Raw genomic sequence first — 27,011 nt, forward strand, 5'->3', positions numbered from 1 at the left:
GCCGACTCTCTACCGCTGAGCCAACCGGCCAGGGCCTAAAGTAAGTGTCTTAAGCCTGACCAGGTGGTGGCGCAGTGGATAGAGTGTCGGACTGGGATGCGGAAGGACCCAGGTTCGAGACCCTGAGGTCGCCAGCTTGAGCGTGGGCTCATCTGGCTTGAGCAAAAAGCTCACCGGCTTGGACCCAAGGTCGCTGGCTCCAGCAAGGGGTTGCTCGGTCTGCTGAAGACCCATGGTCAAGGCACATATGAGAGGGCAGTCAATGAGCAACTAAGAAGTCGCAATGAAAAACTAATGATTGATGCTTCTCATCTCTCTCCATTCCTGTCTGTCTGTCCCTGTCTATCTCTGCCTCTGTAAAAATAAATAAATAAAAATAAAATAAATAAAATAAAAATAAAGTAAGTGTCTTAATATGTTCTATTTCAAAACTGTAGACAAATTGTAATGCAATCATATCTTTTAGTGTATTAGTGTATTTACTGCATTATATAAATTATTGTATTTTCACAAAGACGATGCCCAAGGAGACATTCTACTTCATTATGTTAAACTAAATGTTGAAAATTTTATAATAAGATGAAAACCTAAAATCTTGAATTGCAAAAAAACTGTAGCTTACAGAGAAAAACTAATGTCAGATTTGAGATCAGCACACTCGAATTAGGTAAAAGCAAGTGTTTTTGTGGATGCAACAAAAATTTTGTTCCCCAGTGAATCAAATACGCTTCTCCTTCTGAGTAGCTGAGATTTTAAAGTAGCGGAGAATATTAAAAACTTAATCATGGGCCACATAAACTCATTACGCAGGCCAGATCCGGCCCACGGGCCATGCCTGCTTTAGTATGTCCACAACAGCCACCTGCCAGTCTATTCAATGTGCTGTCATTTTGACCACACTTCAAGGCTACATCTCCTGTTTGAAAGAAAAGGATGTACCAACACATCGGGCATGCTCAATTTAGGGCCGGTAGATAAATAGGTCTTATCTCCAAAGACATAAAATAAATTTATCTCAGATCATGCTGTGTGTTGTAGAGATAGCACTATCAATTGCCTTATTTCTTTTAAGTTTATTGCCACATTTAGTGACCAATTTGACTTAAAAGATAACCCACGTTAACTTCAAGTATGAAGAAGTTGTAGCCTATTAAAACTGGTCCTCGTTTGAAGGGGGGGGGCAAACACCATAAAATTCTTCTATAATTTACTTTTGCAGGTCTTAAAATAAGGGATTTTGCAGCTGGGTCTACAGTTGAGACTCAAGAAAATCTTCACCATGAAATCATGTAAAAGTCTGAAATACCGAGTCTTAACAAACTTACCGTGTGTGTGTGTGTGTGTGTGTGTGTGTGACAGAGAATCAGAGAAAGGGACATTGCAGCTCCTTAGTTGTTCATTGACTGATTTCTCTTATATGCCTTGACTGGGGGGCTACAGCAGACCAAATGACCCCTTGCTTGAGCCAGCAACCTTGGACTCAATCTGGTGAGCCTTGTTCAAACCACATGAGCCCACACTCAAGTTGGTGACCTCAGGGTCTCGAACCTGTGTTCTCCACATCCCAGTCCCACGCACTATCCACTGCGCCACTGCCCAGTCAGGCCAACCTTACCTTTTGTCTCCTTGGCTTCCTAGCACATTTCCTGCAGCTTCCAACTAGTTCCTCTGCCATCCTTACATGCTGTGTTTCTGGGTTTTGGCATGATCCTCATTTCACTTTATACCCTTACTGCCTCCCTAAGTCGGCCCTAACCCAAAGCATTCCCATTCATTCCAGGTAGCTCTCTCCCACACTCCATCCATCTCCATATCCCCAATCCTAATAGCTTCCATAGGTTTGTACACAATTTCCACTATTTGCACACATAGTATACATAATCCAGTTACAGATCTTTCTCGCCAGTATACTGAGTTCCTTTAAGTCAAAGCTGTTTTAATTAATTTCTAAAACATTAGACTCTTAACATAATGCTATCCATAAATGTCTGAACTGAACCCACAACCAACCAAGGACCCAGTTCATTATTTCATTCACCAGAGCTGGCAAAAAGGACTTCCTGGGTGTTCTGTAGTAAGGTGGGGAATTTCTATTAATTCGAAGTCAACAGATTAGAGAATTCCTTATACATATTAACAGCTGCCAAAAAGCTCATCAGGGAATAGCCTAATAATTTTCAAAGCAAGCTGAGCTTTCAAATGACCAGATGAGCCACTTAAAATTCAAACACCTGGGCCCCACAGTGGTCAGTGAAATTGACAAGCCAGGAGTTTCCATACAAATGAGCCAGCCAGCCAACAAACAGTACATGAAATGGCTAAACTCACTCATGTAATAGACAAAAGAAAGGGCACACTGATGTCATGTATGTGTGCCTTACTATTGTTATTGATTTCCCTGAGGTTGTGTTTGAATGGCTAGAAGAAAGCCAGAGAAAACCACACCATTCTTCACAAAAATGATTGTGAAGGGTGATGAGAGAAGCCAGGTAATTTCTGGTAATTTTAGGTAAAATCTATGAAGGGAGCCACTATGTATTAGAACACCGACTTTGAAATAAAAAGCCATGGTTTGGAATTCCCTACTTTGTCCTTTAAAAGCTCTGAGACCTGGCCCTGGCCGGTTGGCTCAGTGGTAGAGCATCGGCCTGGCGTGCAGGAGTCCCAGGTTCGATTCCAGACCAGGGCACACAGGAGAAGCGCCCGTCTGCTTCTCTACCCCTATCCCTCTCCTTCCTCTCTCTTCCTCTCCCGCAGCCGAGGCTCCATTGGAGCAGAGATGGCCCGGGTGCTGAGGATGGCTCTGTGGCCTCTGCCTCAGGCGCTAGGATGGCTCTGGATGCAACAGAGCAATGCCCCAGAGGGGCAGAGCATCGCCCCCTGGTGGGCATGCCGGGTGGATCCTGGCTGGGCACAAGCGGGAGTCTGTCTGTCTCCCCGTTTCCAGCTTCGGAAAAATGAAAAAAATAAAAATAAAAAATAAATAAATAAAAGCTGTGAGACCTTAGATAAGTCACTCAACTTCTCTCAACAGTTTCCATACCGATAAAATTGTCATACCTTAGCAACAAAAAAGGAACACATAACAGAAGCCAAAGTTTCAATTCCTACCCTTGTATTCTTTCCAAAAAGCTCTCATCATTCTCTAATACCAACCAACCTCCAAAACCAAATTACCCTAGATCCTAAATCAAATTCTAAACCCTGTCCCCCTCAAAGAATCTTGATGAGCAATTATCTCTTATACAGTGTGTCCATAAAATCATGGTGCACTTTTGACCAGTCACAGGAAAGCAACAAAAGACGAGAGAAATGTGAAATCTGCACCAAATAAAAGGAAAACTCTCCCAGTTTCATACCTATTCAGTGCAGTTCAATGTGGGCTCACACACAGATTTTTTAGGGCTCCTTAGGTAGCTATCCCATACAGCCTCTATAGACTCGTCACTGACTGATGGCCTACCAGAACGGGGTTTCTCCACCAAACTGCCGGTTTCCTTCAACTGCTTATCCCACCAAGTAATGTCATTCCTATGTGGTGGCGCTTCGTTATAAACGCGCCAATATTCACAATGCACTTTGGTCATGGATTCGAATTTAGCAAGCCACAGAACATATTGAACTTTCCTCTGTACCGTCCACATCTCGACTGGCAGGGCTGTGGGCTGCTCAGCCTTATACACGGTGTTATGTCATCATCTGCACATGTGCACATGCTGCCACATCATCCTAGAGAAATTAGGAGGGTTTTCCTTTTATTTGGTGCAGATTTCACATTTCTACCGTCTTTTGTTGCTTTCCTGTGACCGGTCAAAAGTGCACCATGACTTTCCGGACACACTGTATAAGAAAGATATATTTTGCAAATGGAGGCTGGGAAAAGCCACGAGGTTAGCAGTGAAAAAAAGTACACTGCTCACAAAAATTAGGGGATATTTCAAAATGAATATGAAGCTATAAAATAGCTCCTAATTTTTGTGAGCAGTATAGTTGCAGAGGCCCTGGCCAGATAATTTGGTTGGTTGGAGCATCATCCCGATACACAAAGGTCACAGGTTTGATCCCTGGTCAGGGCACATACAGGAACACATCAATGTTTCTCTTTCTCCCTTCCTCTCTAAAACCAATTAAAAAAAACAAAAAGTAGCTGCAGAGAAACCCAGAAGAATGGGCTAACATCAAGTACAATTTTATAAGACCCCAAACCCAAAGCCTAACCAAACCCTGATGCCAGCCTCCCACTGTAAAATCTGGTGGCTGTTCTCAATTTGTCCACAATGCATCATAATACTGGGTAACAGTCACTCTGAAAGCAAAAAGCTTGGAATACTTACTTTTACAAAACAAAGGTTATACTCCAGAAATTCTCTTTATATACCTCTCTCACCTCCATCCCCTGACCCCTGACCCCCAAATAAGAGATACCACAGTACAGATCCTAGGAGACCCTGCTCTCCCATCTCTTCCCTCCCAGTTAGAGCTGCAAGAATGAGACGTTACCATCTGTTTTAAATATTACTCAATGATAAGTTGGTACAACTACACAGAAAATTGGAAGGATCTTGCCTCAGAGACCTTATAATTATGTGGTTTTGATAGGGATTTGTTCTTTGTTCTAGTTATGAGACTAAAGTAAAATGGTAACCTTTTGGTATCTGTAGTTTGGAGTATGTATGCGTCACTGGAATATGTGCTTGATAACACCAACCAAGTATTCAGAATACACTAGATTTCTAGATTTTAGTTGTCTGAACATTATAATTTGGTCAAGCTGGTGAGCTGATAAGAATTAACACAGAAATGCACAAAAACCTGCCTACAACCACAAAAAAACAACTTAGCTCGGAAGATAAAGCTTAGTTTAGCTCCATGTTCACAACTAAAATATTCAACATTTAAAGATTTAAAACTTACACAGCATTGAAAGAGCATTTTAATACATCTAGAAAGCAGTATTGAGACTCAAGACAAAACAAAAACCACACCCTGGAAATACAGTTTGGATGGGTCTACCTAAGAGGCAATGTTATGAGGACGAGTAACAACAAATCTATTTAACAAAGCACTGGTGAATCCAGGTTTGTGTGATAATATAAACGTCTGAATTCACTTTAATATATTAAAGTTTGCCTAATTTAGCAAAGAATAAAATGTAATCTGGCCTATAAATATTTTCCCTGCCATCTCTTCTACTTTCTCCTCACTTTACAAGTAAAATAATTGTAGGATATTAAAAACACAAACTATTTACCTTCCTGTCAAGCAAGAACTGGGATTAAATTACATTAGGTAAACCTGACCTGTGGTGATGCAATGGATAAAGCATCAACCTCGAATGCTGAGGTCACCGGTTCAAAATCCTAGGCTTGCCCAGCCAAGGCATATACACCAAGAAAGCAATGAATAACTAAAGTGAAGCAACTATGAGTTGATACTTCTTGCTCACCCTCCCTCTGTAAAATCAATATATAAAATCTTTTTTTTTTTTAATTATGTTAAGATATCCAGCTTGAGCACAGGCTCACGAGCTTAAGAGTGGGGTTGCCAGCTTGAGCCCAAAGGTTGCTGGCTTAAGTCCAAGGTCACTGGCTTAGGAAAGAGGTCACTCACTCTGTTGGAGCCCCCTGGTCAAGGCACACATGAGAAAGCAATCAATGAACAACTAAGGTACTGCTGCAACAAAGAATTGGTGCTGCCTGACCAGGCGGTGGCGTAGAGGATAGAGTGTGGGACTGGGATGCCGAGGACTCAGGTTCGAGACCCCGAGGTCACCAGCTTGAGCGCGGGCTCATCTGGTTTGAGCAAAGCTCACCAGCTTAGACCCAAGGTCACTGGCTTAAGCAAGGGGTCACTCGGTCTGCTGAAGGCCCGCGGTCAAGGCACATATGAGAAAGCAATCAATGAACAACTAAGGTGTTGCAATGCACAACGAGAAACTAATGATTGATGCTTCTCATCTCTCCGTTCCTGTCTGTCTGTCCCTGTCTGTGTCTCTCAGGGCTTCCACAGCACCATAGCCATTCCTCACCAGGGAAAATTAAAATATTTATGAAAATTTCTTAACATAAAAACTCACCAAATACAAACTCCTGCTGTATACACACATACCGCACAAAAAACACAACACACATGAACCTGCAAATTTTCTGAAATAATTTATAACAGCTCTACCTGGGAAAAAAATTTTTTATCCCATTAATTTTTAAAAATACCCAGGTACAGAAAAGCTTATCTTAAACCAAGAAGGAAGAATTACATTCTGTATATTATAGTTTGGATGCTGGTTGGGTTTTTGATTTTACAAGTTTCACTCTTTTAAATCCTTTCACTATGGGGGAAAATGAGGGACATGTACTTGGCACTCACCCCGTCTTGCTAAATCTGTCCCCAGACTCTTCTGAGCAGTAAGCAAATAAGCTTTGGGATTTAAGCTCCTTGCAAGCCATCAATTAATCTGGACATCAGCCCTAGGTCAGTGTCAGATCTCCTTATAGCAGATGAGAAGGCATACTTTGGAAAAAAATAACTTTGTCCAAGGTCAAGATGGAATCTGAGTCAAATCTACCCACTTATTTTTTAAAATCTAGAAACAGTGACTCCTTTTACATAAGAGAAACTGACTTTTTAAAAGTAATACAGGCTCCGACCGGTTGGCTCAGCAGTAGAGTGTCGGCCCAGCATGTGGAAGTCCCAGATTCAATTCCCGACCAGTGCACACAGGAGAAGCGCCCATCTACTTCTCCACCCTTCCCCTTCTCCTTCCTCTCTGTCTCTTTCTCTTCCCTTCCCACAACCAAGGCTCCACTGGAGCAGAGTTCGCCCAGGCGCTGAGGATGGCTCCATGGCCTCCACCTCAGGCGCCAGAATGGCTCTGGTTGCTATGGACCATCGCCCCAGATGGGCAAAGCATTATCGCCCCCTGGCAGGCATGTGAGTGGATTCTAGTTGCGAGCATGCAGAGGAGTCTGTCTGACTGCCTCCCTGATTCTAACTTGGGGGGGGGGGGAATACATAGCCCTGGCCATTGGTTGGTTAGAGCATCAGCTAGAAGTGCAGAGGTTGCAGGTTCAGTCCTTGGTCAGGGCATATACAGGAACAAATCAATGTTCCCATCTCTCTCTCCCTCTCTCTCTAAAAATCTATAAAAGTAAACATTTAAAAAACTTTCCACGGCCCTGGCTGGTTGGCTCAGCGGTAGAGCATCGGCCTGCCGTGAGGGGGACCCGGGTTCGATTCCCGGCCAAGGCACATAGGAGAAGTGCCCATTTGCTTCTCCACCCCCCCCTCCTTCCTCTCTGTCTCTCTCTTCCCCTCCTGCAGCAGAGGCTCCATTGGAGCAAAGATGGCCCGGGCGCTGGGGATGGCTCCTTGGCCTCTGCCCCAGGCGATAGAGTGGCTCTGGTCGTGGCAGAGCGTCACCCCGGAGGGGCAGAGCATTGCCCCCTGGTGGGCAGAGCATCGGCCCCTGGTGGGCGTGCCAGGTGGATCCCAGTCGGGCGCATGCGGGAGTCTGTCTGTCTCTCCCCGTTTCTAGCTTCAGAAAAAAATAAAAAAATAAAAAAATTAAAAATAAATAAACTTTCCACACTCTATCCTTCATAAAGCTTATTTTTATCTCTGCAAAATAGTCCTTAATTTTACATCTGTTGTAAAGTAACAGAGTATCAAGTGAAATGAAATCAATAAGTTCTAAAAAGCCATTCCTTACCTCCTCCAAACAGTGTTTAACTCAGCTCTCATATAAGAACTAAAGTTATTATTTTGGGAGGAAGAGCCTTTAAATTGTAAGGGGTTATTGACAGAAAATATTTTCCAATGGCCTGACTTTTTATATAGCTCATTTTGAATATTTGATACCACACAAATATTAGCTAGCATTTCTGCTGAAGAAGAAACTGTGTCATCCAGGCTGAAAGTAAAACCACCAGTTTTCACAGAAAAGTGAACCTAACAAACTGACCAACAACTCTTTAGGACCTCTTGATTCCAGTTTCCTGGAAACTCCTTTTAATTCTATTTCTTTCATTATTGTTATTATTAATTGACTGATTGATTTTAGAGAGAGGGAGAGGAAGGGAGAGGAAGAGAGAGAAACAATGATTTGTTGTTCAGGGATCAAACCTATAACCTTGGCCTGACCAGGCAGTGGCACAGTGGTTAGAGTGTCGGACTGGGATACAGAGGACTCAGGTTCAAGATCCCGAGGTCACCAGCTTAAGCACGGGCTCATCTGGTTTGAGAAAAAGCTCACCAGCTTGGACCCAAGGTTGCTGGCTCGAGTAAGGGGTTACTCAGTCTGCTGAAGGCCCGTGGTCACGGCACATATGAGAAAGCAATCAATGAACAACTAAGGTGTTTCAACGCGCAACGAGAAACTAATGATTGATGCTTCTCATCTATATGACCCTGTCTATCCCTCTCTCTAACTTTCTCTGTCTCTGTAAAAAAATAAAAATAAAACTTGTCTAAAAAAACAAACAGCAACAACAAAAAAACCCTATAACCTTGGCATATGGGATGACATTCTAACCAACTGAGCTACCCAGCCAGGACCATTCTATTTCTTGGTTACTTCTGACTCCGAGCTCTGTTCTGCTGAGATCAAGTCTGGCAGGTAGGAAAATGGACAAATAACAACGAATGGCGAGTGCCCTCCATCCACCACCACCACCACCAAACTGTGTGCCAAGAGCTGACCTAAAGATGGACAAGTTTCTATACAAGTTCCAACCAACGTGTAACAAAGCAACAAAGCTACTGACTAAAACTGAGGAATGCAATCCCATCATAATTGGACAAAGTGACAATCACTCAACGAGGACTGGAAACCTCATTCCTAATTGCCCAAACTCACTCATCCTCTGAATAAGACAAAAAAGCAAAGACAAGTTGTTCTCTTCAACTAAGGTCACTAGTTTGCTTTCAACCCCACTGGTGCTATTATTCTGCTTTCTGTTCTCTTACATCCTATAAAAATAGCAAAAGAGACTATATCCTTTATGCTTATGTACATGCTGAAATATTTTCATAATAAAAAAGTTTTAATTTATGCTGGAAGTGATGGCTTTGGCAGAGGAAGTAACTAGTCTTTATATCCAGAAAGCTTAAATGATTAAAAAATAAATTAAACAGCCTGACCAGATTGTGGTACAATTGATAGAGCATCAACCTGGGATATTAAGGACCAATGTTCGAAATGCCAAGGTCACCAGCTTGAGCGTGGGATCACAGACATGACCCAATGGTTGCTGACTTGAGCCCGAAGGTCGCTGGCTTGAGCAAGGGATCACTGGCTCAGATGGAGCTCCCTGGTCAAGGCACATATGTAAAGCAAGCAACGAACAATTAAAGTGATGCAACTATGAGTTGATGCTTCTCATCTCTCTCCCTTTGTCTCTCCCCCACCTCGCTAAATAAATAAATAAATAAATAAATAAATAAATAAAAAACAGATGAGCAGATGGGATGACTCTATGACATGTCTGAAGGTGTGCAGCGATGTTGCTTTAAGAGAAATGATCCATAATAATTAAGTTTTTTCTAAATGTATTGATTCATAATTCATAAACAAGTATGCATTAAGTCAAATTTTACATCTTTGCTCCAAAGACCTTACAATTATGAAACAGATCTCATTCCCCTGGATCCCTGGTCAGCAAACTGCGGCTCAAGAGCCTCATGCAGCTCTTTGGCCCCTTGAGTTTAGCTCTTCCACAAAATACCACGTGCGAGCACTACCTCCATAATGAATGTACCTAACTATATACTTTAAGTTTAAAAATTTGGCTCTCAAAAGAAATTTCAATTGTTGTATGTTGATATTTGGCTCTGTTGACTAATGAGTTTGCCGACCACTGCCCTAGATGCAGCTTTTCCTCATTAGTCTAGTTGATAAAGTTGGTAATAAAATATAAGCAAATTCACCACAGGACTCATCTAGGAGTTAAAGACAGAGAAAGAAACATTTTTGAAAGAGTTTTTAGAAGTGTACAAAGGTAAAGGTAACATCTCATTTTTCTTTAATCCCATGCAGTTAATAAAATGCTTAAGAAATGTTTGTTTGGCTACATACAACTGTCATGTCTAAAACAAGTTTCTCACAACTCAGAATGTGAAATCCAGTTACTAGTTTCTCAAAGTTTAAGCAATCTAAAGTAAGTGGGAGTAGCCCAGTGATAACGCTTTCCCAAAGCCTGGCTCCACCCACCCACTCACCCCCAAGAGACACCCTAGTATGCCTCTGGAGATTCCTCTTCAAGTAAGGCAAACTTTTTTTTTTTTTGTATTTTTCTGAAGTGAGAAGTTGGGAGGCAGAGAGACAGACTCCCTCATGTGCCTGACTGGAATCCATCCAGCAAGCCCACTAGGGGAGGATGCTCTGCCCATCTGGGGCGTTACTCTGTTGCAACCGGAGCCATTCTGGCTCTGAGGCAGAGGCCATGGAGCCATCCTCAGCACCTGGGTGAACTCTGCTCCAGTGGAGCCTTGGCTGCGGGAGGGGAAGAGAGAGACAGAGGGGGAAGGGTAGAGAAGCAGATGGGCACTTCTCCTGTGTGCACTGGTCGGAAATCGAACCCGGGATTTCCACATGCTGGGCTAACGCTCTACCACTAAGCCAGCTGGCCAGGGGAAATGTTCTATTTTTTTAGTGAGCAATGGACACAAAGAGAGAGACATGAGAAACATCACTTGTTGCAGAACTTTTCCATTGATTGCTTTCTCATATGTGCCTTGACCGAGGAGCCAGTGACCTCTTGCTCAAGCTAGTAACCATAAGGTCATGTCTATGATCCTATGCTCAAGCCACGACCCTCAAGAGTTTCAAACCTGGGTCGTCAGCGTCCTATGCTGATGGTCTATCCATTCTGCCACTGCCTGGTCAGGCAAGCGATTTAACACAAACTTCTGAAACGGACGTATAGCCAGCCCTTCAGTTGCCAACATTTATTCTACCTAATTTTAATTTTTTGAGGTTGGCATGATCTTCATCACTTAAAACAGGTATATTAGCCTCATCTTCAGAGAATATCTAATTCCCTCAGAGAGAGAAAACAAAAAGAAACCATACCACCAACTCAACACAAACCAAGCTGAAAGGACTGTTCAAGGACAGCAAGGTTTTTCTAGGTTACTAGATGTTTAAATTTCTACATAACCCTAGCAAAGAGGTACACAATTAGGAGGTATGAGCTCTCTCTTTAGCTTTTCTGTAATCAAAACTTTAATGTGGTCCAATTAAGACAACAATGAAAGATGACATATGTCAACAAAAAGATCCAACTGATTGAATGTAAGCCAGATTCTTCTTGTTTTATAAAAAGTTTACAATATTGTTTTGCCTTTCTAAAAAAAGAAAATTCTCTCCCTGGCAGATTTTTCACTGCCTATATTAAAGTATCTTAAACATTCTGGACTTTGTTATTGTCCTCAAGTTAAACAAATAAAGAATTTTACCACTAACAACCAGAAATAAGTCTAGACCAACAATCATAAAGAAAATTAAGTACTTTAGAGACAAAGAATAAAACTGGGGCCAATAATTTTTTCTAATATTTCTTATCAGTGTCTCTCAATAACAAAATAATTCAAACCCCAGGTTTTTTTTGTTGTTGTTGTTTTTGTATTTTTCTGAAGCTGGAAACAGGGAGACAGTCAGACAGACTCCCGCATGCACCGGACCAGGATCCACCTGGCACGCCCACCAGGGGGCGTCGCTCTGCTGCGACCAGAGCCACTCTAGTGCCTGAGGCAGAGGCCATGGAGCCATCCCCAGCGCCATCTTTGCTACAATGGAGCCTTGGCTGCAAGAGGGGAAGAGAGAGAGAGACACAGAGTAAGGAGAGGGGGAGGAGTGGAGAAGCAGATGGGCACTTCTCCTGTGTGCCCTGGCCGGGAATCGAACCCGGGACTCCTGCACGCCAGGCCAACGCTCTACCACTGAGCCAACCGGACAGGGTCCAAACCCCAGCTTTAATATAGAAAGTTTATTAACACTTTCAAAGGCCGTTATGTATTCATTTGGCTAAGAAGGGTTATATTGCATGTTTAAAAACAAATGCTATAGACTGTCTCTCCCCGTTTCCAGCTTCAGAAAAATACAAAAAAAAAAAGAAAAAAGAAAAAAGAAAACAAATGCTATAATCACAAGAAGAGAAATTTTTCTAGTGGGGGTAGGACATGAATCTTTAACTGCCTCATATATAGTGTGTCCGTAAAGTCATGGTGCACTTTTGACGGTCATAGGAAAGCAACAAAAGACGATAGAAATGTGAAATCTGCACCAAATAAAAGGAAAACTCTCCCAGTTTCATACCTATTCAGTACAATTCGATGTGGGCTCCCACACAGATTTTTTTAGGGCTCCTTAGGTAGCTATCCCATATAGCCTCTACAGACTCGTCACTGACTTGATGGCCTACCAGAACGGGGTTTCTCCACCAAACTGCCAGTTTCCTTCAACTGCTTATCCCACCGAGTAATGTTATTCCTATGTGGTGGCGCTTCGTTATAAACGCACCGATATTCACGTTACACTTTGGTCACAGATTCGAATTTAGTGAGCCACAGAACATATTGAACTTTCCTCTGTACCGTCCACATCTCGACTGGCATGGCCATGGGCTGCTCCACTGTATACACGGTGTTACGTCATCATCTGTGCATGCGCACATGCTGCCACATCATCCTACAGAAACTGGGAGGGTTTTCCTTTTATTTGGTGCAGATTTCACATTTCTATCGTCTTTTGTTGTTTTCCTGTGACCGGTCAAAAGTGCACCATGACTTTACTGACACACTGTATTTATTTGTAATATCACTCACATTCCATTCTAAAACTGTACTAATTTTGCCTGACCAGGCGGTGGCCCAATGGATAGAGTGTTGGACTAGGATGCTGAGGACCCAGGTTCGAGACCCCGAGGTCGCCAGCTTGAGCACGGGCTCATCTGGTTTGAGCAAAAAGCTCACCAGCTTGAACCCAAGGTCACTGGCTCAAGCAAGAGGTTACTCAGTCTACTGAAGGCCCTCTGTCAAGGCACATATGAGAAAGCAATCAGCCTGACCAGGTGGTGGCGCAGTGGATAGAGCATCGGACTGGGATGCGGAAGGACCCAGGTTCGAGACCCCGAGGTCGCCAGCTTGAGCGCGGGCTCATCTGGCTTGAGCAAAGAGCTCACCAGCTTGGACCCAAGGTCGCTGGCTCCAGCAGGGGGTTACTCGGCGTGCTGAAGGCCCACGGTCAAGGCACATGTGAGAAAGCAATCAATGAACAACTAAGAAGTCCGCAACGCGCAACGAGAAACTGATGATTGATGCTTCTCATCTCTCTCCATTCCTGTCTGTCTGTCCCTGTCTATCTCTGCCTCTGGGGGGGAAAAAAAAAAAAAAGAAAGCAATCAATGAACAACTAAGGTGTCGCAAGGGCAACAAAAAACTGATAATTAATGCTTCTCATCTCTATCCGCTCCTGTCTGTCTGCCCCTATCTATCCCTCTCTCTGTCCCTGTTATTTTTTTAATTTTTTTATTGATTTTATTTTTTTTATTTATTCATTTTTATTAGAGAGGAGAGAGAGAGGAAAGAGAGAGAGAGAGAACAGAGGGAGGAGCAGGAAGCATCAACTCCCATATGTGCCTTGTCCAGGCAAGCCCGGGGTTTCAAACCAGTAACCTCAGCATTCCAGGTCAATGCTTTACCCAGTGCGCCACCACAGGTCAGGCTCTCTGTCCCTGTTTTAAAAAAAAAGTGTACTAATTTTGTTTATTAGTTGTTTACTGAGAGTACAACTAGATGGGTATGTTTGTGGCTTCCGGTATGATCAATTTACCACTGGCAAAATCAGGCCAATTAAACAGGCATACAAGGACTACAATAAATGAAGCTTGTTTTTACTTTGTTTATGGTAGACTCTTCAATCTAGAACTGTAGTGCTTGATCCAGCCTCCTACAAGATGGGAAAAAATGTTTTTCTCCTGAGCGGTATAGTCCTAAACTTGTCTTAAAAAGTAATTTACAGCCTGACCACGTGGTGGCGCAGTGAACAGAGCTGGGCCTGGGATACTAAAGACCCTGGTTCGAAACCTGAGGTCCCCAGTTTAAGCATGGGATCATAGACATGATCCCACGGTTGCTGGCTTGAAGCCCAAGGTCACTGGCTTGAGCAAGGGGTCACACTCTCTGCTGTAAACCCCCCCCCAATCAAGGCACATATGAGAAAGCAATCAATGAACAACTAAAGTGCCTCAATGAAGAATTGATGCTACAGCCCTGGCCAGCTGGCAAAGTGGTAGAGTGTTGGCCCAGCGTGTGGAAGTCCCAGGTTCAATTCCCAGCCAGGGCACACAGGAGAAGTGCCCATCTGCTTCTCCACCCTTCCCCCTCTCCTTTCTACCTCTCTCTTCCCCTTCTGCAGCCAAGGCTCCATGGGAGCAAAGTTGGCCCAGGGCGCTGAGGATGGCTCCATGGCCTTCACCTCAGGCACTGGAATGGCTCCAGTTGCAACTGAGCAATGTCCCAGATGGGCACAGCATCACCCCCTGGTGGGCAAGCTGGGTGGATCCCGGTCAGGTGCATGTTAGAGTCTGTCTGCCTCACCACTTCTCACCTAGAAAAAATACAAAAAAATAAAATAAATTAAAAAAAAATGCTTTGCCTGACCAGGCGGTGGCTCAGTGGATAGAGCATCAGACTGGGATGCGAAGGACCCAGGTTCGAAAACCCGAGGTCACCAGCTTGAGCAAAGGGTCACTCTGTTGTAGCCCCCAGGTCAAGGCACGTATGAGAGGGCAATTAATGAAATAAGGAGCTGCTACAAAGACTTGATGCTTCTCATCTCCCTTCCTATCTGTCTGTCCCTATCTCTGTCTCTATCTCTGTCACACACACATAAAAAATTGATGCTTCTTGTCTCTCTTCCCTTCCTATCTGTCTGTCTTTCTGTCTCTGTCACACACACACACACACACACACACACACAAAAGTTTCCCACTTGAACCAACCTGGCCAGTTAGCACAGTGGGTTAGAGTGTCGTCTTGAAACACTAAAGTTGCAGTTGGTCCGAAGGTTGTTAAGCTGAAAACACCAAGATTGTGGGTTCGATCCACAGTCAAGGTACACACAGAAAGCAATAAATAAACGTAAAACTAGTGGAACAACAAAATTAATGTCTCCCCCTCCCTTTCTCCGTCTCTCTAAAATCAATCAATAAAATTTTTTAAATAGTTTAAAGAAATGCTTTACACTTTGGCTATAGAGACAAAAGATCAAACTTGTAAACACAGGAAGTTAAAGTTCAAAAAATACTGTGCCATCTAAAGTTTAAATCCCTGACTTGCCCTGGCCGGTTTGCTCGGTGGTAGAGTGTCGGCCTGGCGTGCAGGAGTCCCGGGTTCGATTCCCAGCCAGGGCACACAGGAGAAGCGCCCATTTGCTTCTCCACCCCTCCCCCTCTCCTTCCTCTCTGTCTCTCTCTTCCCCTCCCGCAGCCAAGGCTCCATTGGAGCAAAGCTGGCCAGGGCACTGAGGATGGCTCTGTGGCCTCTGCCTCAGGTGCTAGAATGGCTCTGATTGCGGCAAAGCAATGCCCCAAGATGGGCAGAGCATCGCCCCTTGGTGGGCATGCCAGGTGGATCCCGGTCGGGCGCAAGTCTGTCTGACTGCGTTTCCAACTTCAGAAAAATACAAAAAAAAAAAAAAAAAAAAAAAAGCTCTGACTTATGGACACTTGCAAAGAAGAAAATTGTGGAATCTGCCTACCTATGTCCAAATGTTAGTTGTTTGAGGGCAATGAAGAGAGTTATTAAAGCCATCAAATACATTCCATCAAACTTGGGAGATTCAAAGAATGAAGCCTTCACTGAGAAGCCAACTATTTTTTGCCTAATAGTTACATCCCTAAAATTAATCATCTCCAAATACCACAAAGTGACATAGAATACATAATTTGTCCTTTAAAAGACACCTACGTACACCAAGGAAATGAAAATTTGTATTTTATAGGTAACAAAACCAGAAGTTAGATTAACTAAAAATTAAAAGAAAAAAGCAGCTCAGGAAACAAGCCTGGTTATCTTACATTGCTGATATAATTTGAAACAAAGGTTTACTTTCCTCTTTAAATTTTTAACTCAAGATTGAGTAATCTTAATTCATTATGTTTTAGGACATTTACCTTACTTTATTTTCACAGATTCCTGTGAAACAGAACACCCAAGTTTTACAAAGTAAAGCAGTTTAGTTCCCTCCCAGAGAAAGCACCTATGCACTGTTGCTACCTCCATGCCATTAATTAAAGGTACAAAGAACAAAAGAAAATAGAAATGCTTTGTGATTCTTCCCCTTACCTCCTCATAACAAAATACCAACAGACCTAGCCCCCATTTGAACACCCCCAATTGTATCATCCAAAAATTTAGTGAACAAAACTAATTGAAAAACACTGACATTATATAACCTCTTGTTTTCGTTCCTTTATTTCAACTACACGAAACCACTTGTTCACAGTGCACTCCCTAACACGGAGCAGCTCCTACAACAGACTGTTTGCATCGCCCAGGCAGTCTTTGTTCCAGGAAGACCCTCTCAAGAGCCACAAATTCTGGAGGGATTTCCCTTGTGCGCCTCCACCAACAACACAGACTCCCCAACTCTCTCCACTGGCGCGGGTGAGACAAAGGAGCGGCAAGCGCGGCCGAGGCCCGCAGCGCAGTCCGGGTGCGCGGCTAGGGCTGGCGGTCCTCAGGCTGCGGGGCGTCCTCTCCGCACAAAATGGTGGCCTGCGTGTCGCCCACGGCCGGCGGGGCCACCGACGCCGCGCTGAAGAGACCACCGTGAGAGCTGAGGGGACAGGACGGGAGTCCCCGGCCCCTCCTGAGCACCGCCGTCCGCGCGGAGAGAGCCTGCAGACGGCGACGACAGAAAAAGCCAGGCAGCGGCTGACCAGCCGTAGCCCCTTCACGCCGCACGCGGGAGCGCACTCCCAAGAACCTGCGTCTGCGTTTCGCTCCCAGCAACTCTTGCAAGTTGCCTCACGTCCGTGTGAAACCCCCGTAACGCAGTGAACGACACCCTCGTGCGCCCTCCCCTACACGAGATCCGGCGCGTTCCTCAGCGGCAACGCGACGGTTGCAGCCAGGCCCAGCGACAACACGCGCGGGTCCCTCAGCGCTGGACGCAAGCCCCCAGCGCGACCCGCCCGCCTCACCTGGCCGCTTCCGGACCGACCCCCCCCCCCCCCCGGCTGACCAGGGACTTCCTGAGCATCTATGTCACGTCCGCTCTCAAATTGACCGACAAAAAACTAAAGCACGGTGACGGCATTTTATTTGGGTGAAGCTGGGACACAGACTGCTCTCAAAAGAGCCCCCCACACAGATGGTCACCGCAAGGAATCCCGGCCACTGCGAAGGGGACCGGGGATGGGGCGCGCGGGGAGGGAACGGAAGGGGCCGTTCTCCGGGAGGGACAGGGGGTCGCGTCGGTAGCGGTCCGAGCGGCAGTTAGACCCAGTCCCAACGGTCGGGGCCGTCCGACCAACGCCAGGCCGGATGGGCCTCCGCGCGCGACGTGGTAGGTGCAGGGAGGCGTGCTCGCGGCCGCTCCGGCGGGGCTGCTCCGCGGACGCTGCAGCCGTTGGGACCGTTGCACGACCCCCAGCCCCCACCCGCCCGGCCCGGCCCCGGAGGGCGTCCCGCCTACCGGCTCCCTCGCCCACCCGCCGCACAGCCCGCGCCGCCCGGGCCCCCGGCCGCCCCACCGGCGCCCGGCCCGCAGCGCGCGGCCCCAGGTGAGGGCCGCCGGCGGCCGCCACACAAAGGACCCGGCCCCGCCGCCATATTGAAACTTTGCTGCGCGCACAACTCCGGCCGCCGGCCCGCACCCGCCCGCCCGCACCCGTCGCGCCCGCCCAGCCCGCACTCGTCCGCCGCGCCCGCAAGTCCGGAGTGCACACCACCACCACCTGCCCCGGCCCGGGCCCCGAGCCACGCCGCCCCGCTCCCGGCCCGCATGACTCACCGGCGGCGGTCGCACCTTACAGATGCCCGTCTGCTCGGCGATGGGCCGGATCTTGTGGATGAAGGCGAACGGGTCGGCGAACTCCTCCCAGCTGGGCTCGAACACCGGGCACTCGGGAGGCGGCAGGAACTCGCCCAGAGGGCCAGGGCCCCCGAGGAGCGGCGCGGGGCGCGGGCCGGGGGCCGGCGCGGCGGCCAAATCCATCGCCGGCTTCCGGCGGGGATACAGACGGGGCTCCGGTCAGCGACAGTAGCCGGCCTCCTCAAAACCTCAGCCTTCCTCGGGCTCCTCAGCCTTCCTCCTCCTCCTCCGCGGACGGCGGCGACGCGTCTGCGCACCACGCCGTGCGCCTCCGCCGCCGCGGCAGGAAAAAGAGTCCTGCCCCGCCCCCACCGCCGCCTCCGAAAGGAAGCACGGGCCTGAGCTGGACGCTGTGATCCAGCAACCCGGCGTTTCTGCACTCTTGACTCGTGCCCCAGGCCCTGCCCCCCACAAACCACATCTGGCGGAGATGGGGACAAGGGGTCGCATTCCGCCTAGGGTGTCGCGCACAGTGTACAGGCAGCTGTGGAAGTGCACCTCCAGGGCACCCGAGGGAACACACGCACTAGCTCCCCGTCGTGAGACGTTAATACCAAGCTAACACAGCACTGGCATATCCTACCTAGGCAGCTTCCCTGAGAGCTTCCGTGATTAGTCTGCTAATCTATGCGGCAACCCCGTGAGGCATGTTTCCTTCTTTCCATTTCGCAGAGGAGGACAGCGAGGCACAGGTCGACGAAGACTTTGGCCCAAATCCACATGGCTGAGGGACTCAGCCTGTATTTATGGAAGGTGGGGGTGTTGCAGGGGAGAAAGGAATCCACCAACAAGGTGAGAGCGAGGTTGCATGGGAGAGGAGCAAAAGTCTAGAAATACTTAAAGCAAGGCAGTAGTGGAGAGAGGGATGCAGAAGTGAGAGGTTGAATTCGGACATGGCGACAAATTGGGGAGGGACAGGGAGGCGTCAGGGTGATTCAGGTGCCTCCGGTACAGGCCTGAGTGCATGAGGGCCATTAATAATACCGGGCATTAGATTGTATGAACAAGAAGTAAGTCTGGGGAGGGCCAGAATGTGTTATTCCCTTTGGACGTGTAACTTTGAGGGGTCTTGGTACATTTGAAGATAACCAGCAGGCTGAAGAGGAAAGATCAGAACTGGAAATGTCAGTCTGGGAGTTACTAGCATGTATTTTCATTTATAATAAATCGCTATTATTTATCTTTACAGGCAGCTTAAGACATATATAACACTTTGAGCACTTTGGGGGGATTTGGGGAGGGGTATGTAGTGTGCTGCCCCAGAAAAGGGGAGACAGGAAATTCAAAAGATAGGACTTAACACTAAAAAGACCCTTTTATCCATAAAGCAGCCAAACCCTTGGAAGGACTATTCGCTAAGACCTGTTTAGGTGGGGTCTAGGGAGTCCTAACCTTACTTATCCTTAAGGATTCTTCTACTAGAAAGAGGGTAAAGGGCAGGCCTCCTCATCAATAAACTCTTCCCAGAAGTATTTGGCTCCTCAAAAGTCAGAGAGGCCCTTGGAGAAGGCAGTCCTTTTCTTAGCTCTCCGAGACCCATTGCAATGGAGACTTAAGCCAAGGGGCAGCTGGCATCATATTGGAAGAAAAATCACCAGTGTAAGGTAGATGTGAGAGATAGCAAGTTATTGTAAAATATTAACGGTGAAATCTAGGTGGTGCAGTGGGCATAGAAAAATTTGCTGCAAAATATTTTAACTTTGCTGAGTATTTGACACATTTTACTAATGTTGAGGAAAGGAGAAAAATCCTGTAGCCCTTTGTCAAGGGCCGGCTGTGCTTTTGAAGGTGTTGCTGGAGGTCTTGTCCTGTGTGTGTACACACTTAAAACTAGCATCCTTCAAGTCAGGTAGGCATAACTTTGAGGAAAGTTGTAGACACATAAGAATTATGACTGTTGTTTAACTGGGGTGGTAAAGAACAGCCTCGGAACACTTCCCTAGCTCTGTGTAGCCTGGTGATGCTGCCACCCGCTCCCAGCCCAAGTTCGCCCTCAGTTTCCGGAGGTGGCCCAAAGCGAAGAATCTGTGCGGCTTCCAGGTGAGGCAGCCGCTGTGACGTTGAGGAGGGCGGTCGCCAACACAGCGAGAGGACCAGGCAGGGACGGCTCTAGGAGGCGACGCCTCCGCCCTTTATGATGCATGTTTACATGGCGGAAGGATCTTCCAGCTGACACCGCCGCGCCGGCCCTTCTTTTTTTAAAGAGCCCGGCCGCGGACGCCAATTGGCCACACGGCGGAGGGGGCGAGGCCCAACCGCATTGTCTAGCGTGGGCCGCGGGACGCCGCGGGGACCTGTCTGGCCACCCCAGCCAGCAGGTCGCGGGCTAGGGCTCCCTGATCACTGAGCGCGAGGTCTGGATGGGGCCGCATTCAGGTTCCCGGGGGAAAGCGGGGCCGGAGCTCAGGCTGCCCAGGCGGAACCAGCCCCGCTCTCTGAGTGCCACGTCTCCAGGAGCCCCTCCTTACTCCCGACACCCCGCCCCACCATCTCCCAACCGCCCCATCGTGCTGCCCAAATCCTCTGAACACACTCCAAGGAGTTTCCGTGCACATTCGATCCGCTTGGCCCCAACCTGCCCACCCCACCTCCGGCTTGCGCTCTCCAGGTCCGCCCGCCTGTGAGGGGCGCTCTCCGCGCTCCTCCCGGTCGCTTAGGGTTCCAAGCTTGAGGCGCGACTTTCTTCCTCCCCTTGCCCTGTCCCTGCGCACCGCATGGGACGAGGCTCCGGGATGAGTGGAAACAGCCCGGATCCCAGCCCCCACCCTGAACCGCCCGTGACGAGGCTCCCTGGTGGATAGGGACAGCCCGATCCCAGCTTCCCGCCCTCTCCCTGCACCACCCGGGACAGGGCTCAGGGATGTATGGGGACAGCCCAGATCCCAGCCGCCCACCCCCTTCCCACCCCACCTCCCCACCACGGCACCGCCCGGGACGGGGCTTTGTGGTGAATAGGGACAGCCCGGCTCCCAGCCCCCACGCACCGCCCAGGACAAGACCCGGGGATGCGTGGGGGGCGTGCCAGGCTCACAGAGGCCGGGCAGAGGAGGCCCTCGCGCAGCACGTAGCGCACGTGTAGGGCGCTCCCCCCGCCCCCTGCCCCCCGCACAAGTCCTCAGCGCGGCCTTCCTCCGTTTTCCGGGGCTTACTTCTGCCTGGACCTCCCGTCTGTGCCTTTCAGGTGCCGCGGACCTTTTGACACCACTTCCCCTCCCAGCCCGGTGGATCTTGCTCTCTCTCTCCTTTCTCCTCCTCTCCCCAGTCTGCAGGCCTCCTCTTAGACTCAGTCCATCTGAGCTCCTCGCTCCAAATCAGTGCCGTCGTCTCGCCCACCCATCTGGTGTCCTGCAATATCTGGTGTCAAATATTCCCTGTTGAGACCCTCAGAACCAGCATTTTTTATCTCCTTGCTTTGTCTGTTATGTCCTCCCAAGACGTCTCATTACTTCTGTAGCGGCCCCTAGAACTTGGTGTCTGTCTTTCCCCGCTGCCCTCCCTGTCCCTTCCCCTACACACGCCCTTTCAGATTTAAGCTGCCTGAGGCATGGAGTACTGGTTTCTAGCCCTGGCAGGAGGCACCTAGTCGAAGCTCCACGAATATTTATTGAGGGGAAGGGGAGTGGCCTTGAGCCTCACTGGCTGAGAATGGAGTTTGGGGCTGGACAGGAGAAGAATCTGGCTCCCAGGTGAAGCAGGAAAGATCTCACAGTAGATCTGCACGTGGGGGTCGGGACCACCAGTAATGGGAGGAACTGTCTTCCCCCATTGCCCTGCCCTCATTACCCTGGAACCAGTCACCCCTTCTCCTCTGCGGGACTGGTCTCCCTTGTGGTGTTTCTGTGCTCCCAGTTCTGCACCACCTCAGACACTGGGGCTGACTTTGACCATCAGCTCATACCATGTGACAGGGTCACATCTCTGGGCTTCTGTCCAGGGGAAGCTGGGTCTGGGTCCAGGGAGGATACCTAGTAACTACGTAAGTTCCTCTTCTTCCTCCCCATCTCTTCCTCCTCTATAGTCCTGGGACCCCTTCTCTGTTGACTCAGCCCAAAGGTATATAGAGTTCAGGGCCTTGGTGTACCTGGGTGTGGGCTACCTCCTGGGGGACACTGACAGGTGGGAAGTTCCCATGGTATACCAGCCCAGCCTAAGAGGTGGGGTGGGGCAGAGTACCCCACGCCAGGGCTTTGGGTGTTTCCTCCCATTCAGGTTGGACTACTTCACAGGTCCTAGACTCCCAACCTTGAGAAGCTCAGAGAGGGAAACTCATGTTCCCTAATCACCCTACAGCTGCCACCACCACCCCTACCTAAGGTGTCTGACTGAAAAGTCCCTCTCAGCATACTCTCCGGCCTTGGAGAGTTGGAAAGTTTGGAATTCTCTGAATCAAGGATCAAAGGCTTCCCTATAGACTGACTGGTAGTGACTCAGTGAATAGAGCACCAACCTGGCACACTGAGGTCCCAGATTTAAAACCACATGGTCACTGGCTTGAGCACAGCCTCATTAGCTTCGGCGCAGTGGCACTAGCTTGAGTGTGGGATCATTAATATGATCCCATGAGTCACTGGCATGAGCCCAAAGGTTGCTGGCTCGAGCAAGGGACCACTGGCTCGGCTGGTGTGCCCCAGTCAAGGCATGTATGAGAAGCAATCAATGAACAACTAAGGTGACGAAACTAAAAATTAATGCTTCTCATCTCTCTCTCTCTCTCTCTCTCTCTCTTCCTCTCTCTCTCTCTTTCTCTCAAAAACAAAACAAACAAACACTTCATGCAGCACTAACAATCTATTCAAATCAACCTGATTTGAAATCTACAGTGTTACCTGACCAGGTGGTGGCGCAGTGGATAGAGTGTCGGCCTGGGACACTGAGGACCCAGGTTGGAAACCCTGAGGTCTCTGACTTGAGCATGGGATCATAGACATGTAAGCCAGTAAGTTTAGCAGAACTAGATTCCAACCCAGGCTGGCTGAGTCCAGAATCTGAGCTTGGAACCCTCAGCCAGTACACTTGTCTCTGTGCACTGCCAGGTCCTCCTGTGTGGCTCCTGACACCTCACATGTGCTTGCTGAAGAAATAGATGCCTACATGACTCCTGATCATGAGTGAGCTAATAACACTTGTTTGAGCACACTCTCTGGGTCAGGAACTGTGGAAAGTAATATAGTTGTAGCATTGAATCAAACTAAGTCCCTGCCCTTCAGGAGTTTGTACTCCTGCCTAGTTGATAGAGACAGTCAACACATACAGGGGAGAAATACATGCCTGAGGAAAATAGAATCCCTGAGGGAGGAACAGGAGAGGTGATGAGAGCTGACCTGAGGTGGGAAAGGAACCACTGAGCCCCAATCCAATGTTGGGATGGAGGCGGCTGTTGGAAAGTCTACAGAATAAAATTCTAAGACGAGGAATGCTATATGCAAAAGTCAGAGTCCAGAAACAGCTAGGTATGTACAAGGGGTGGCCCCTCCCCAAAAGTTAGATTTGGGGGGTAAAGTCAGAGGCAGATAGGGCTAGGTCAGGCAGGATCTTTTTTTTTTTTAACAGGGACAAAAAGAGAGAGAGAGAGAGAGAGGCAGGAATGGAAAGAGATGAGAAGCATCAATCATTAGTTTTTCGTTGCGACACCTTAGTTGTTCATTGATTGCTTTCTCATATGTGCCTTGACCGCGGGCCTTCAGCAGACTGAGTAACCCCTTGCTCAAACCCGCGACTTTGGGTCCAAGCTGGTGAGCCTTGCTCAAACCAGATGAGCCCACGCTGAAGCTGGCGACCTCGGGGTCTCAAACCTGGGTCTTCTGCATCCCAGTCCGACGCTCTATCCACTGCGCCACCGCCTGGTCAGGCTCAGGCAGGACCTTGTTGGCTATGGTCAGGAGGTTGGATTTATCCTACTTGCAAGTAGCCATTGGAGACATGTGGTCAGGAAGGAACATCATTAGACTTACAATTTTAGAAGATCTCTGAATGCCACATGGAGAGAAGACTGAAGGATAACAATGGTGGAGGGGAGGGACCAATTAGAAGGGAGTTGCAATAGTCCAGGCAGAAGCTGTGGCAATGAGATGGTGCAAAAGAGTCCCATTCTGGATACATTTTGGAGGAAAAGTTTACAGAACAAAATAGATTGAAGTGTTGAGAAGACATAAACATCAAGGATGACAGATTTCTTCCCTGACTAACTGGGCCAACAGCAGTGCTGCTTACTGAGATGCTTGGAAGGAAAAGGATTTGGGAGGTGAGGCCCTGCCTGGGTAGTTCAGTTGGTTCAAGCATCATCCCAAAATGCCAAGGTTGTGAGCTCAATCCCCAGTCAGGGCATATGCAGGAAGTAACCAACATATGCATAACTAAATGGAACAACAAATGAATGCTTCTTTTTCTCTCTCCCTCTCTCCCTTCCTCTGTCTCTCTAAAATCAATCAATCAATAAATAAAAGGATTTGGGATACAGGAAGAATATGTCATTCTGTTTTCACTCCTTTTAACAGGCTGAGATACCTCTTCCTCATCCAAGCAGAGAGGTTGACAAGTGGAGTCACCTGGAGTTCAGATTGGGTCAAGGTTGGAGATCAGGTCAGCCTGGAGTTAGTACATATGGGTGTGTGTACACATATACGTGTGAGATGGTATGTGTACACACATGCATACACTCAGTGTGTGTGTACACATATGTGCACGTGCACACTTATGTGCAACATAGTCCTTAAAGCCATGGGTCGGGGTACTTTCACCCAAAGAAGGCATATAGGAACAAGAGAGCCCGGGCAGCACCCTGGGCAGGGATGAGTATGAGTCCTGAAAGACACTGGGAAGAATGTCTGTGCAGGTAATGTCAGGGAAGAAATGTTCCAAGGAGAAGGCAGAAGCCAACCGTGACAGCAATTGCCAAGAGGCTGGGTAAGATGAGGAGAGGGACGTGAAATGAAGAAGGACTGATAATGACAGTGCTTTCGGGAGTTTTGCACTGTAGGGTTGCAGAGGAATGGGGCAAAATTTGGAGAGACATGAATTCAGGAAGGGATGGATACAGCAGGGGTGAAGAATGAGAAGGTGAGGGAGTGGGGGTGGGAGGGGTCAGGCACAGCCCCCTGTGGGGACTAGAGGGTGTGGTGCAAGGACGTGCATCAGAGCCTGGATCCATTTTCCCTGAAAAGACACTGGGGCTGCCCCTCCGGGCACATTGCAGTGGACAGTGGCTAGTCACTGAGCATGCAGCGCTCCGGGTAAGAGGTCCATGTGCCCCTCTGATGACAGGGCGACACAAGAGTAACATCACAGAAGGAGTTTAGCTCAAGGGTGGGGACCTGGGGAGGCCTCAGTGTGCTATTCCTGGCCTCCCTGCCTCTATCTCTGTTCAGACATTGGCAGTGAACTGGTCCTCTTTACCACCTCCTGGACTCCATCTCTTCCACATATCTGTGGAGGTCAGAGGGTTGAATGATCCCCAGAGTGACTAGTAAGCGACACAGAAGGTGTAGAGGGGGACAAAGCTATGCTGTAGTGAACACCTCCAACTATAATAAGAAAGCCTTTTTATTTGCTATATACATCTATGCGTTTCTGTTCTAGAGCAGAGAAACCTTTCTTTTACATAAAGCGGCTCATATCTGAACCACCTCTCATTAAAAGTCCTGGCTTAAGGAAACCAGGTAAGGAAAATTTAATCTGTGACATTCTATGACCAATATAAGTATTATTTTTATAACTCCTACCAAAAAGCTAAATGGCTAAGGGAGAGAAGCCTGTTAACCTCTACCAAAATACTACCCTGGCCAGGGTCCATGAAGATGAGGGAGACGAGAGAGTGGTATAGCAGCCTCAGGAGCATAGAAATTACTGACTCTGGTTTCTTTTGTGTCCTGAACACGCAAGGTAAAAATCTAGAGCTGGTGTCAAGCACATTAGAAGTCCTCTTCTGGCCCTGGCCGGTTGGCTCAGCGGTAGAGCGTCGGCCTGGTGTGCGGGGAACCCAGGTTCGATTCCCGGCCAGGGCACATAGGAGAAGCGCCCATTTTGCTTCTTCACCCCCCGCAGCCAAGGCTCCATTGGAGCAAGGATGGCCCGGGCGCTGGGGATGGCTCCTTGGCCTCTGCCCCAGGCGCTAGAGTGGCTCTGGTCCTGGCAGAGCGATGCCCCGGAGGGGCAGAGTATCACCCCCTGGTGGGGAGCGTTGCCCCTGGTGGGCGTGCCGGGTGGATCCCGGTTGGGCGCATGCGGGAGTCTGACTGTCTCTCCCTGTTTCCAGCTTCAGAAAAATACAAAAAAAAAAAAAAAAAGAAGTCCTCTTCTGACCAGTCAGACACAGAGAAACACATTCTCTCTGGAGAAGACGCAGAGGAAGACAGCACACAGGGGCCCTTGAGGCCGAGCCAGCCCGAATTCCAGCAGCCTGACCGTCAGGAAAGGATGTTTCACTCAAAGTTAACAGAATCAGGTACTAATCAAGGGTCTGTGGGTCAGATTAAAGATTGGAATCAATTAAGGATATTGTCTATTAAAAAGTAAAGAAAGACACCAAATTGCTTAGCACTTACCAACCCTTCAAGTTCAGTTATTTTAATAAATAGTTTCACTTTTGTTCGAAAAGCAGGGTGGTGGTGGTGTCCATCTGTTTTCTAAGACAAACAGATCTCATCCCCAAAGCCCCAGCCAACATGCACCATCCTGAGAAGGAAAAATTTTGGGAAAGTTAAATCTCCAAACAAAAGTATAAGGAGAAGTCAGCAGAGGTCGCAGGACAGAGGGCCTCCCTTCTTTAGGAGGTGAGTAAGGCTCTACTCCGTCAGTCCCCAGATCCGATGGAAAGGCAGGCTTGGGAAGGAAGTTAATGGTGATATAGAGGAAAAAGAAAATCTAGGGGCTGTGAGGGCGGGGGGAGGCTTCCAGGGACAAATGGGAAGCTGTAGGC

At 48.0% G+C, this 27,011-nt stretch overlaps 1 protein-coding gene across 1 annotated transcript in view; it reads right to left on the reverse strand.

Annotated features, from left to right (window-relative positions):
* KDM5B (lysine demethylase 5B) overlaps positions 1–18,384 on the reverse strand; it is a 71,097-nt gene extending 52,713 nt beyond the window's left edge. The window contains exon 1 of the mRNA XM_066239520.1: positions 18,017–18,384. Coding sequence (XP_066095617.1) covers positions 18,017–18,220 — 204 coding nt within the window. The 5' untranslated portion in view covers positions 18,221–18,384. The remainder of the gene's footprint in view (positions 1–18,016) is intronic.
* Between the last annotated feature and the right edge of the window lie 8,627 nt (positions 18,385–27,011).

Source organism: Saccopteryx bilineata, chromosome 1 (assembly GCF_036850765.1).
Source record: "Saccopteryx bilineata isolate mSacBil1 chromosome 1, mSacBil1_pri_phased_curated, whole genome shotgun sequence".
Lineage (NCBI taxonomy): Eukaryota > Metazoa > Chordata > Mammalia > Chiroptera > Emballonuridae > Saccopteryx > Saccopteryx bilineata.